The sequence below is a fragment of the Odontomachus brunneus genome, unplaced genomic scaffold (assembly GCF_010583005.1).
Source record: "Odontomachus brunneus isolate Ranch 3 - 2012 unplaced genomic scaffold, Obru_v1 Obru_scaffold_271, whole genome shotgun sequence".
NCBI classification, from domain to species: Eukaryota; Metazoa; Arthropoda; class Insecta; order Hymenoptera; family Formicidae; genus Odontomachus; species Odontomachus brunneus.
In genome coordinates, this window is record NW_022639721.1 from 138,842 (window position 1) to 153,132 (window position 14,291).

Genomic DNA, 14,291 nt, shown 5'->3' on the forward strand with positions numbered 1-14,291 from the left:
CGCACGCCGCCGTCGACCAGAAGCAGTATAGGGAAGCGCATAGTCCGCGCTCGCAGTAAAGAATTCACTAAGGGCCCTATATTAAGGAGGCCCCTAGGGACAACCGACAACTCTCCTGAAGCACTGAAACACGTGCTTCCCTGGCCGAAGTGCTGAGATACCCACTTCTCTTTCAAATAAGCACTGCAAAATGTGCTTGCTAATTGGCCGGAGTATTGAAACACATACTCCTCTCTTTCCTCAGGCGCTGAGAAACGCGCCTACAAAGCGGCCGGAGTATTGAAACACATACTCTTCTCTTTCCTTGGGCGTTGAGAAACGCGCCTACAAAGCGGCCGGAATATTGAAACACATACTTCTCACTGTCACAGGCGCTGCGAAACGTGTCTGCCAAAAGTTAAAGTATTGCAACACATACTCTTCCTACAAGCATTGCAACACGTGCCTTGTACTACACGCAAGGGACAACAGCAACACTGTGCTACGCCAAAAGACTACGGCTAAAGATGTGCTCACGAAAAGGAAGAAGCGCTCTTCACGGCAGGTGAAACTCCTCGAAGATCTGTTCGGGACATCACCTGAACCTGCCAACATATGCCTTCATATGCTACGGCGTAAAGTTATGTGCAAAGGCAACCGCGAGGCGAACTAGAGAAAGAACCTTGTAAACACAGCGCCGATAACTACTTTGTAAAGACTGAATAAAGACTTTTGGTATATCTTTGTTATAAAAAGGAGTAATTATAAATTGGGACCTTAATCACCCAAGTTGGTGATCTTGATTAGAAACCTACCTAATAAAAAAAACCGCTAAGGGAACGATGCCTATCAACCACTCAGGACCAAACGCCCGATATGGCACAAACAAGCACATCCACTCACCAGAAGAGCGAGCACGTAAACAGGATCATGATCCGAGCACCACCATTTTTCCCGGAGGAACCGGAACTATGGTTTGCTCAACTGGAAGTACAATTTGCACTCAGTGGAATAACCCAGGACGGGACAAAGTACATACACGTACTTTCACAACTAAAGACTCGCTACGCCAGGGAGGTAAAGGATCTCATTACTAACCCACCTGCCAAGGAAATATCTAAGAATCAAAAGAGCTTTGATACAACGCTTGTCAACATCACAAGAGCACCGTACGCAATAACTACTAGAACGCGAGGAACTAGGTGGCCGCAAGCCATCTCAATTCTTGTGACACCTACAAACACTTACCGGGCCTGGAGTACCTAACCAACTCATCCGTACACTTTGGTCAGGAAGATTATTCGCTCAAATGCAAGCTATCCTAGCGACACGCAATCAGGATAAGCTTGAAGAAGTTGCCGAACAAGCAGACAGCATCTACGAAGTCACGTCTCGGTCAATGTAAGTAGCACCAGTTACTGAGGAATCAGCGAGCCTTGCAGAACAAATCCAACTAGCAAAGCAAGTCGCTGAAATAAACGCTATGAAACAATATCCAGTACTTCCCAGAAATCGGAAAAGAAGCCGACCAAGAGAAAGGACGACTCAAGACAAACTGTGTTACTACCACAAACGTTTCGGACAAAACTCTCGGAAGTGTAAGAAACCTTGCAGCTACAAACCGTTAAACAAGGAAAGCAGTCATTGACGACTACTAATGATACTGCTCAGACACCTCGTCGCCTCTTTGTCATCTGTCAACAAACGATAAAACAATTCCTCGTTGACACGGGCTCGGATGTCAGCGTATATCCCCGTTCAGTAACTAGCGGTCACAAGTAACCAATAACACATACATTGTATGCAGCAAATGGATCACCCATTCCAACGTATGGTTACATCACTTTGGAACCGAAACTGGGACTCAGACGAATGTTTCCTTGGCGATTCATTATTGCCAACGTTTCACATCCCATCATCGGAGCAGGCTTCCTGTCACACTATCATCTTCTACCAGACTTACAGAGGAAAAAATTACTTGACGGGCACACGGGGTTACAAGCGCAAGAAGCGATACGAAACGACGACATCTTGAGCGTCAAAATTATCAAAGAAGCAAGCAGATACTATTATCTGCTAACGGAATTTCCGGAGTTAACTCAACTCGGAGCACCGGTAAAACCAACGCAGCACTCGACTAAACACTACATCGAGATAACATCTGCTCACCGGAAGCAAGCCGCCCGCGAAGACTAACGCCAAACAAGCTAAAGGCAGCTAAAACGAAGATCGAGCTTATGCTACAAGAAGGAATCATTCGATCTTCGAAGAGTCCCTGAGAAACACTGTTACATATAGTTCCGAAGAAAGATGGAGACTGGAGACCTTGCTGAAATTACCGACGGTTAAACGCACGGACTGTACCTGACTGTTATCCAATTTCGCACATCGAGGACTTTACCCAGACTTTTAACGGCAAGAAAATGTTCTCTACAATAGATTTCGTCAGAGCGTATAATCAGATTCCTGTACACAAAGAAGATATACTAAAAACGCAATCACTACACCATTTGGTCTCTTTGAGTTCACGTACATGCCCTTCGGACTGCTCAATGCCGTACAAATTTTCCAACGCTTCATAAACGAAATACTGCAGGGATTGGAATTCTTTTACGCATACATCGACGAGTTATTCATTGCTTCGTCATCAAAGAAGGAGCATTTGAAGCACTTGAAAGTACTCTTCGAACATCTCAAGAAATCCGAGATAAGAATCAACCCAGATAATTGCGTACTAGGAAAAAATCCACTTTCTAGGGTACCTTGTGTCAGAAAAAGGAACGGATCTTCCACCGGAAAGGGTTCAAGCCATCGAGAGCTTTCCTCGCCCGGTCACAGTCAAGAAGCTTCGACAATTCCTAGGCGTCTTCAACTTTTACAGACGTTTTATTCTAAATGCCGCACAAAACCAAGCCTTATTCAACTAGCTACTTGGTGGACCAAAAACTAAAGGAATGGTCCCCATAGTTTGGACAGCGCAAACTGACAAAGCATTCAGTAAGTGCAAAGACAGTCTTGCACGCGCTACACTGCTAGCGTACCCTCATCCTGAAGAAGTCACAGCAATCACTACCGATGCTTCAGATACGGCGATTGAGGCAGTAATTCAGCAACGTTTCAACGAAGAATGTCAACCGTTAGCCTTCTTTAGTAAAAAACTCAACCAAGCTCAGACTAAATACAGCCCCTACGACAGAGAATTGCTCGCAATCTACGAGGCCATCAAGCATTATCGTCACATACTGGAAGGATACTTTTTACAATCTACACAGATCACAAGCCACTAATCTACGCCTTCCAAAAGGACCCAGTTAACAGCTCGCCTCGCCAAGCACGACATCTCACATTCATAGCACAGTTTTCCACGGACATTCGACACGTCGCTGGAAAAGAAAACGTCGTAGCCGACACCTTGTCTTGAATCGAAGGCATTCAATCAGCAATCAACCTGGAAGATTTGGCAAAATCACAGGAGACTGATGAAGAAGTAAAAACTTTGTACACGAACAATCTGTAATCCACCTTGAAAAGATAGCAATTCCTGGATCTCACAAGATTCTTTGCGACACGAGTTCTTCTCTACCACGGCTATTCGTTACCAAACCATTTCGTCAGCAGATATTTAATTCTCTGCATGGATCAGCGCATCTTGGAGTTAAAGCCACAGTGAAATTAATCACTCAGCGATACATATGGCCTAATATCAAAACGGATTGCAAAAATTGGACGCAGATATACATACTATGCCAACGAACAAAAAAACAACGGCACACATACTCGCCAGTTGGAACGTTTCCACTGCCGTTGAGAAGGTTTGAACACATACACCTGGACATCGTCGGACCACTGCCAGTCTCAAGAGAATGCCGATACTGCCTCACTATAATAGACAGCTATACAATGGCCTAAAGCAATACTTGAGATCACGGCGGAGACGGTCGCAAGACAACTATTCACAAACTGGATAGCAAGATTCGGGACTCTCGTCCGAATCACTACAGACCAAAGCCGGCAATTCGTAGCAGAACTGTTTCACTTAACAAGTTTACAGGCACAACTCACTGGCGAACGACGGCATATCATCCTGTAGCTAACGGGATGATCAAACATCTGCACTGACAACTAAAGACTGCAATAAAATGTCACGAGATTCAAGCATGGATCGATACTCTATTATAATATATCCTATCCTAAGAATAAAAGCAGCAATCAAAGAAGACTTACAAGCTTCACCCGCAGAGCTGATATACGGAGAAACCCTGCGTTTATCTGGGAAATTCCTCCAGGAAACGCCACCTTCAACAGCAAAAAACACTCACAAATTCATTCAAAGAATCCGCCACGCAACTCTTTGCCCACAACAGGTAAAACGACATGGCCAACCGGCCATGTTCGAATATCGCAATCTGGAGGACGCATCGCATGTCCTTGTTAGTCATGATGCACCAACTACAGCGTTACAACCGGCGTATGACGGGCCATACCAGGTCATAAAAAGGACCTCCAAGCACTACATACTGAAGATCAAGAGCAGAAATGTAAACGTCTCCATCGACAGATTAAAACCAGCATTCATGGTTTCCGATAAGCAACCTGCGGACGAAAGCGCGGCTGTCGAAAAGCCACAACTACAACGGGCACAACCCCCATCTCCGGCGACGATAACCAAACCAGTAAAGCTGTTAGCTGGTTTTAATCAGCAAAGAAGATGATGTGGTGGTACGCCACTTAGCGCGTTGCTTCGCGCCGCCGCGCGCCGCCGTCAACCAGAAGCGGTATAGGGGAGCGCGTAGTCCGCGACTTTACCGCTAGGCGCTGTGTCGCGCTTGCAGTAAAGAATTCACTAGGGGCCCTATATTAAGGAGGCCCCTACGGACAACCGACAATTCTTCTGAAGCATTGAAACACGTACTTCCCCAGTCGAAGTGCTGAGATAAGCACTTCTCTTTTTAATTAGCACTGCAAAACGTGCTTGCTTATCGGCTGGAGTATTGAAACATATACTACTGTGTCCAAAAAGTAAGACCAGTTTTTATTTATTTCAAAAAATATTTATTTACTCTTCCAAATCTATTTCGTCGCCTTCAAAGTAATCCCCTCCCGACACAATACACTTATGCCAACGTATTTTCCAATCCTCGAAACAAGAATTAAAGTCGCCTTCCGGGATGGCTTTCAGAGCGCGTAGCGATTCACGTTATATCTCTTCTATTGTCTCAAAACGATTTCCCTGCAGTGGTCTATTGAGTTTTGGGAATAGTCAGAAGTCACACGGTGCTAAATCAGGCGAATACGGCGGTTGTGGAACGATATAGATCGAATTTTTGGCGAAAAAGTCACGAAGAACGAGTGCAGTGTGAGAAGGTGCATTATCGTGGTGCAAAAACCAAGAATTGTCTGCCCACAATTCTGGCCTCTTCTTGCGAATAGCTTCACGCAAACGACGCATAACACTCAAATAATACTCTTTGTTGACGGTTTGGCCAGGTGGAAGGAATTCTGAATGGACAACACCACGATAATTGATGAAAACTGTCAACATGACCTTGATTTTCGATCGATTTTGGCGCGATCTTTTCGGTTTGGCTTTACCTTTTGCACGATATTCACTGGATTGGTCGATGGTTTCCGGGTCGTAAGCATAGATCCAAGTCTCATCTTCAGTAATTCCGTTTCATGACCGATTGATAGTCAGAAAGCATTTCTTCACAGATCTTAATGCGACGCTCTTTTTCGAAGAAATTGATATGTTTTGGCACTAGTCGAGATTTTACACGTTTCAGGCCCAAAATATCTTTCAAAATGGTTTTGGCACATCCTTTCGAAATACCAACAGCATCAGCAAGGTCTCTAACAGTCATTCGACGATTAGCAAGCACAAGTTTTTCGATTTTTTTGACGTGTTGTTCATCGGTAGAGGTTGATGGTCGTCCGGAACGCTCTTCGTCTTTAACACTTTTACGACTTTCTTTGAACTGTTTATACCACTTGTAAACATTCCTTTCCGACAAAGCATGGTCCCCGAAGGCTTTCTGCAACATCCTGAACGTTTCTGCACCCGAAATTTCATTCCGCAAACAAAATTTAATGTAACTACTTTGCTCAATATAATTAGACATTGTAAAAATCGCCGAATGCACTATTAGCACAAAACCAAGCGCAAAGCAAAAAGTAATGAATGTTTTGACATGAAATTTGTCACAGATGTCTGTCACAATGCTGCGAACTTAGAAAAAAAATATTTATGATGTGCGGTTTACCCGCGCTATTTAAATTGAAAACTGGTCTTACTTTTTGGACACAGTAGTACTTCTCTCTTTCCTCGGACACTGAGAAACGCGCCTACAAAGCGGCCGGACTATTGAAACACATATTCCTCTCTTTCCTCAGGCGTTGAGAAACGCGCCTACAAAGCGGCCGGAATATTGAAACACATACTCTTCACTGACACAGGTGCTGCAAAATGTGTCTGCCAAAAGTCAGAGTATTGCAACACATATTCTTCCTACAGGCATTGCAACACGTGCCTTGTACCACACGCAATGAACAACAGCAACACTGCGCGACGCCAAAAGACTACGGCTAAAGATACACTCACGAAAGGAAGAAGCGATCTTCACGGCAGGAGAAATGCCTCGAAGATCTGTTCAGAACGTCACCCCAACGCCCGCCAGCGTCGTATGCTACGGCGTAAAACCTTGCGCGAAGGCAACTGCGAGGCAAACTAGAGAAAAGACCTTGTAAACACAGCCGTTAACTACTTTGTATAGCATGAATAAAGACTTTTGGTATACCTTCGTTATAAAAAGGAGTAATTATAAAATGGGACGTTAACCATCCAAACCATGTATTGTAGCACCTGTAGTAATATTATTGAGCCCTTATTAAATATGCAGACAGCGATATATGCCGCTAATTCAACAATAATCGAGCCACTTGAAATAATTTTTGGGCTGATTTTTCAGATCAATTGGTTATAACTCTCATTATTGTTTTTATTAAACCCGCCGACATATTTGTGTAGTAAAATATCTTTACTAAGATCTTCATAGATAGACTTGCGGCACAATAATTTCTTTCTGCATCTTCAGTTTTTTGCATATGCACTAAAACTTGTAACGCTTCACTCGCGACTCGTGCCGTCGGCACACGAATCGGGTGCAGCGGCAAAATACTATTCAAGTTTCGGCGATCGTTTGGCAGCTCTGGCGAGACCCGACAGCTCAAAATGCGAAATACTAACTGGGCGCCAGATACGGCGGTCCGTACCCACTAATAAAGTCCAAATTCTAACACGAATAGGTGGTCTCGCCGGCGAGGGCAACTCGCCCTCCGCCCGAACGGCTCGCGCGAACGACCGGCAGCTCAGCTCTGCTCTCGGTAGAGGAGCTGGTTCCCTGTCAAGTCGAAAGTGTTAAAGCGTTTGGCGGTTATTGAAATGATCAAATTAGGATAATATACATTCGAATTTTTATTCGGCGGTAGCAATTTACAGGTGTGAGGTATCTCGGCAGCTACAATACGATAATACAATTGCTAAATATTCTTTCCGCTACACGGCAGCGATTCTCAATAATAATAATTCAGTTCCCTGTTCGCGGTCGCGATGATGGTTTTCGGCAGCTCAAATTTCCGAGTCATGACCGCGAAGGTCACGACAGCCACGCAGGCTTTTGGCGGTGTGCTCCCCCGGTATCTCGCGTACGGCAGATAATCGGCAGTTATTCGGTCGGTTTTTACACAATACGCGGAGCTCCTCCTTTCGCGAGAGGAACGCGAACCCTGGCCCTCGCCCAGGGTAGACGGCCGAGCCCCAGCTCCCCGACGCCTCACCGCTCCGCGACACCAATCACTAAAAAGATAGTCTATTTGTTCCTTCTGGAACGGACTCACCAAAGCAGCGGAGCGGGGCAGTCGGCAGCAAGCAACGGCGGTCCCCTCTAGGTTCACACTAAAATTCGTGCCCGCGCGGTAGCGGCCTTACGGATGCGGAGGTCGAGTCGTCCCGTGTCGTCAGCTTTGTAAATGGCACGTCCTTTACACTCCGTGTTCACGGCTAACAGAAAAAGCTCCTGAGCGATCGTTGGGACCTGGTTTTATCCCAGGTTCGAATCGCTTGCTCCGACAGCTATCGGCCGTTGATTAGCCGATTTGCAGAATCGAATCCCCCATTTTTCGATCTTTGTTTTTCGGTAACTGTTGTCGTCTTCCATTTGATCCTTTCCAGCCTGTTGGCCTCTCCGACCTTGGAGCTTCGTCATATAGGCAGCCGTCGTTTCCTCAGTCCCCGAGCCTCGCGGCGTCTTCGCTTAGCTCGAAGGACGCTCCGGGTCGCGGAGGATGTGCTCGTCGGACTCGCCTTAGTAGCAGCTGCCCTCCGCTCGTCCGCGGTGTCCTTGCGGCTCCCTTGCGGCAGCTCGGGACTGGTCCACCTCGGCAGCTCTTTCTCGACGTTCTCCTCGTTAGCTGATTGTCGGCTAAAAACGGGTCTCCTTAGAGTGGCTTTACCTGTTGGTCCTTAATTACGCATAACAATAATAAGCGATTCACCTGGGATATTTGGTCCGTCCGATGCTCCTCGTCAGGATTCCTCCTCTCCCACGGCGGCAGCAACCCCACACCGATGTGAGTTTTCTTCCCCCTGACCCGACCTCTCGACAACCGCACTCTTTCTCTACATACACAAATAGTAGGGCCACGCAGGCTCGCGCCCTATTCGCCTCACGGCTAGGACGCGACATTCACCTGCAACCGGGAAGCCCGCTTTCGGCTTCCTAACGACTTTCCGAGTGACGGACGATAAAAAATCGTCACGTCACAAACTTTCCTCCCTGTACTTCCATTGTTTTTGGACTAAATACATTCTTCCTTTTTTACTTTTGATTTTCGGAAACTAGATAGTTTCGGAAATTAGATAATTTTCTTAATTCTGTCGAACTCTTTTCGCGTTCAATAATTCATTGAAGAAAATAAAACGGACTGTATAACTCGACGTTAACTGCTACACTATCAGCGTCTCTGAGTTTCGTGCCTGTTAGTCTAAAAGAATTCGTTGCATTTACTGTTATAATGTCTCAAAAGACCTCTAGTATTTACTAATACAAGCTTTACTAATATATGCTCTAGTAACATACAATAGATGACCTAACAGGCAGGTAGAAAGAGATGATATTCATCCCTCGTGCAGCTATCGCGCTAGACTGCTTTGACGGACGTATACTCAAAGTCGTGTATCTCCATGAAAATACAGTGGATCAATTTAAAATTTTGAGGGAATATTTCTAATATTATATACTTTTAGAAAATATGATTTTTACAAAATCGATTTTTTTGAAATTTTTAACTAGATATACCCCTTCAACGGATAATAATGAAGAATTAATTACATTTTTGGCACAGAAGAGAGTTATTTATAATAAAGTATCATAAATGCAACATAATTGTGTATTTAAATGCAGAACAGCAGTCGCTTCTTATCCATTATAATAATACGTAATGTATAATTGAAAGACTGACAGACATATTACCTGGTGCTGTAACATTGTTTCTCCTTGTAGTCAGACCTGCCACATGTGGGACCGAGTACGCGTAACTATAGTGCGTGCGGCGCAGCGCACACAAACAAAGAACTATGTATGTGTGGGCTGCCTGTCACGAACTATAGCGCTTGGCGCTTCGGCCAGTCTCGAACGGTGGAAGAGTGCAGACGTACAAACTGGCGTCTCTCTCCCGAATTATAGCTATAGCTAACGCTACTAGGCTAGCAGCGTCAACTATAGCTAGCAGCCCACACGTACATAGTTCTTCGCTTGTGTGCGCTGCGCCGCACGCACTATAGTTACGCGTACTCGTCCCACATGTGGCAGGTCTGTTTGTAGTCTCCGTGCGCTCGGGATCGCGCCAAAGATGTCGTTTCCGAATGACATCTCTGAGCGTTATCTAGGAAGGGGAGAGTGTTGTGAGCGTGGAGTGTCAGGTAGCTCAATAGTTTAAAGCAGTCGCCTGGCAAGTGAAACAGCCAGGTTCGAGTCCCGGCCTAACCGCGCTCTCGATATTTTTCTCTCTCCGGAACGAAAAAGTCAAAGACGCAAATCCCGAACGCACGGCGTCCTGTCGCCACCTAATACAACCTCCTCCTTCTATGGTTCTCAATTATACATTGTAATAATACTACAAACAAGTTTGTGGTAAAAAACGAGTGAGAAAAGTATGGAATTTTAAGATGAGTGCCTTAACTAATACGTAGTTTGCACAAGCTACATTGGATTTGCCAAAAATTTCTCATTTAATTTGTTATTTTTTATTACTAAATTCTTCGCGACAATTATTTATACAATGAGAACTTTCTATTGCAGTGTGCATAGCAGTCGATTGGATAAATTTTTGTCGAGAAGTATATATAACTTTATTTTCTGTATTCATATTATGATACCATTATTATGACCTTTGAAGTAATTACTGACATTTTTCATACAGTCATTTATATCGTTTATACACATTTTCTCTTCTTTTATTATGTGTTTTCGTACACTGTAAAAACTGATGTATTAAATTTAACATTTCACATGTCTCAAATCATCCACTCTCAGTTATGTGTAAACTTAACAGAAAACAAAAGTGGTGAAAAGTAACACGCATAATATATAAAAAATTAATACAAGAATTTAGCACTTGAATACCGTCAAGAATCACAGTTTGTGTTAAATTGACATATATATAAATTAACTAATAATATAAATAACATATGTATAAGTGATATATGTATAAGTGACATATGTATAAATTAACTAATATGTTAAATTAACTAAAATAAAACGTTTTAACATTTGAGAGAAGTACTAGTCTATGGTTTTGATGAAATAAAAATGTTAAATTGACATAATCTATGATTATTGACATAAATATGTTAATTTAATACAATCTATGATTTCTAACGGTATTCAAGTGTTAAATTCTTGTGTTCATTTTTTCATATTATATGTGTTACTTTTTAACACATTTTGGGTTAAATTTACACATAAATGAGAATGGATGATTTGGAACACATGAAATGTGTTAAATTTAACACATTAATTTTTACAATGTATAGCTTTTTGCACAATAGCTGTCGTACAGTAAGGAGCAAATTGGTTTAAACAATTGGTAATTGATGAAATTGACAAAGCCAAATTTAAGAGGTGGAAATATCAACGTTGTAATTATTGGGAGTGTGCATTAATTTTAAGGGATTTTTTGATAAAAATACGGCTTTATTGTGAAAAAATGGTTACAAATTGATCATTCAAAATAATGTCCATCGCTAGCCATTACTTGTTCCCATCTTTCTGGTAATAGGTGGATTCCACGTCGAAAGAACGACACATCTTTTGAGGCTATCCACGAATTGACTCATTCTTTGGTATCCTCATAAGAATGGAAGCGCTGTTCAGACAGGCCATGAGTCATCGATCGAAATAGGTGGTAATCGGAAGGAGTAATATCTGGAGAATACGGCGGGTGTGGTAGAACATCCCAGTTAAGCGCCTCTAACGTTTCCTTGACCGGTTTCGCAACATATGGCTGAGCATTGTCGTGCTGGAAAATCATTTTTTCGTGTCCTTGTAACGCTCTTGCGTTCCGTGCAGGATAGAGAGACTTAGTCAGTATGGTCCAGGGTTAGACTCAGTAAATTTGAAGCAGTGGTATAGGTATTAATAAGTATAAACTGTATTTTAAGATAAACGCTATTTACAAAACTATATACTGTGACGTGGCAGCCGTGGAGGCGCCCGTCACAAAGTAATAAGCACCGATTTTGCGAATATTTCCGCCGCCGCGACCGCGCACACGTTTTATTTCCCGAACGCCGGCTTTCGCCGCCGGTTAAACATTCCGGAGAGTTTGCGGAGCAGATAGAGTGGTCATCGCGCCCCGAGTTTTGTGCTCCAGGCTTCCCTTTTGGTCGACCAGCGGGCAGGAGAAACCCAAGGACGCCGTGAGACGGAGGAACATCGCCTACCACCACCGCTACCGCTCAGGTGATTACGCTCCTAATCTAATTGACAATTTTCTTTTCTGCCGACTTCCAGAACCGTTCTCAAAAATTCGATCGCTATCGAATAGAGAATGTTCTGGAATCGTCTATCGCGTGCCGGAATATTCAATCGCTCACGAATATTCGGCAACGCGATAATTGTCACCGTCACGCCGAGCTCCAAAGCTGTCGCGCTGTTTATCTTTTCAGCTTGACGTTTAGCGAGGGGCCAGGGGGGCCCACACAGCTGAGACGGAAAACAATACCCTTCGATCGAGGATCGGCCAGAGGCAGTGACGTACTCGGATCAAGGCCACGAGATACATCGTCGAGAGGAAAAGTCTCGAAGCAATAATAATCACGGCTGCCGAAATTTCGAGATCGAGGAAGGATTGATAGCAGGCGAGAGGGGCGGCGGGGGAACAGAAGTGGATCGACGATCGAGAGAACGAGGAAGATCCGATGAATCAATCTCTCACCGGTTGCTGACGCGACAACTTGAGCAAAAATTTCCGAGCTACCGATTTCGAGACCTTCGAGTGCAGCGAGATAGTGCACGGAGCAAGCGCGTAGGAGAAAGAGAGAGTGCGAGCGAAGACGAGTGTAGCGAGAGAATGCACGGAGCGAGCGCGTAGGATAAAGAGAGAGTGCGAGCGAGGACGAGTGTAGCGAGAGAGTGCACGGAGTGAGCGGAGTACGCGACCGGAGAGATCTGGAACCCCGGGGACCTCACGAAGGGTGAGCCACCGCATACTGTAAGACCTCCTATCTGCTCTTAATATCGTTCAGTAATATCGTCTCGTCCGCGGAGCGGCCGCGAAATCTCGGCACCTAGAAGCCGGCCCTAGGTTCTCTACCGACTCGCCTATTTTCGCGGACGGCGTACAACTCATCATTAGCGCCGTCGATTCCGATTTTGTGTAGCGCGTCCGATCTCGGGGCGGGGAGCCCCGCTCTAATAAAACTCGCCTACGACCACGGATACCCGACTTGTTATTTGTCTCCTTTCTTTTCTCTGCTTTCCTCCCGTTTCCGACGAACTCGTCCCGTCTCCGAATCTAAAATTTCCCGGAGCTACCGGCCCCACACGGCCCCGGACACGACTCGCCGATTAGCGATCTTCGGTTGAGTTTTGTTTGTTCGCGATCTCTCTTTGTGCGGTAGTGTGGCCGTTTCCGCACCTGGCGCCCAACCTCTCGCGTTCAGGAGATCATGTGTCGGGAGCCGGCGGAAATTTGCCGGCGGATGAACGGCGTTTCGTAAAAGCCGTCGCAAATTTTTGGTGCCCAACGTGGGGCCTGATTTTTTTTTTTTTGGACAACGGGAATAGAAATCAGTGTCCGTCGGGAAGTAAGTCGAAGCGCGAGATCGTCGATGGCGTACACCCTCTCGGCTGCTCTGTCTCTGTTGGTGGTGTTCTTGTGCTCGTGGTGGTTGCGTCCCCTCGTCACGGAAATAAGTGTGTCTCTGTGTTATCGGTGCGACCATTTTCTGGCAGTAATTTTGTGTAGTGAAAATTTGAAAATTTGGGTGCCGGAAGTGTGTCGCCCGATCTCGAGTCGTTCAGGAATTGAGTGTGTCGCCTCAACACCGCCCATATTTTATTGTGTCAGTGACCATTATTTATTCACCGAAATAATAGAACGCTTCTTGATAGAGTTAACTAATAGTGAAATATTAATAGCACATAAGGAGCTAGCACGGATGTCTTAGTGCTATTAAATACTACTATAACTTTAATATTAATATGATTGTAGGAGGATAAAAATGTCCAGTATGTCAAACGCACGTATCGAAATTTTCTCTTCGCTTACCGTACGCGGAGAATCAACCTTCCATACTTAGACCGATCTTTGGGTCCCAATTTTAAATATATCTATTATTTCGGCTTATTTTAAAAGCATTGGCAGGAAGAATATGCTATCTCTCTCTCGTACAATAATATCTCTTACGAGATCAACTCTTTCGTTCTCTCTCACCTTACATCTTAGAAAATTTATAAACATTGTGTTGCAAGATTACTGTCGAAGCCTCGGTGGCCGAATGGAAAGGCGTCCCGCCCGGAAAGTGGAGAGGTTCCAGGTTCGAGACCTGGCGGAGGCAGTTTTTTCGCAGCATATATAAAAAAGGAATCTATTTGAGTCTTTGGTTTAATGGGGGTTTGGGATTTTAATTAAATATATATTTAAAATTGGGACTCAAGAATCGGTCTAAGTATGGAAGGTTGATTCTCCGCGTACGGTAAGCGAAGAGAAAATTTCGATACGTGCGTTTGACATACTGGACATTTTTATCCTCC

At 44.6% G+C, this 14,291-nt stretch overlaps 1 protein-coding gene across 1 annotated transcript; it reads left to right on the plus strand.

Moving 5' to 3' along the window:
• Positions 1-855: 855 nt before the first annotated feature.
• On the plus strand, positions 856-2,175 carry LOC116853037. Its single transcript, XM_032833889.1, has 3 exons — positions 856-1,010; positions 1,319-1,380; positions 1,787-2,175. The coding sequence occupies exons 1-3, from the start codon at positions 856-858 to the stop codon at positions 2,173-2,175; spliced, it is 606 nt and encodes a 201-aa protein (XP_032689780.1).
• Positions 2,176-14,291: the final 12,116 nt, after the last annotated feature.

What these genes read in the sequence shown, in the direction of transcription:
- LOC116853037 (XM_032833889.1), top strand. Translation starts at nt 856, where the DNA reads ATGGCACAAACAAGCACATCCACTCACCAGAAGAGCGAGCACGTAAAC. An exon ending in ATAACCCAGGACGGGACAAA is followed by an intron (nt 1,011 to 1,318) that starts GTACATACACGT and finishes ACACGCAATCAG; the next exon opens with GATAAGCTTGAAGAAGTTGC. An exon ending in GAAGTCACGTCTCGGTCAAT is followed by an intron (nt 1,381 to 1,786) that starts GTAAGTAGCACC and finishes CATTGTATGCAG; the next exon opens with CAAATGGATCACCCATTCCA.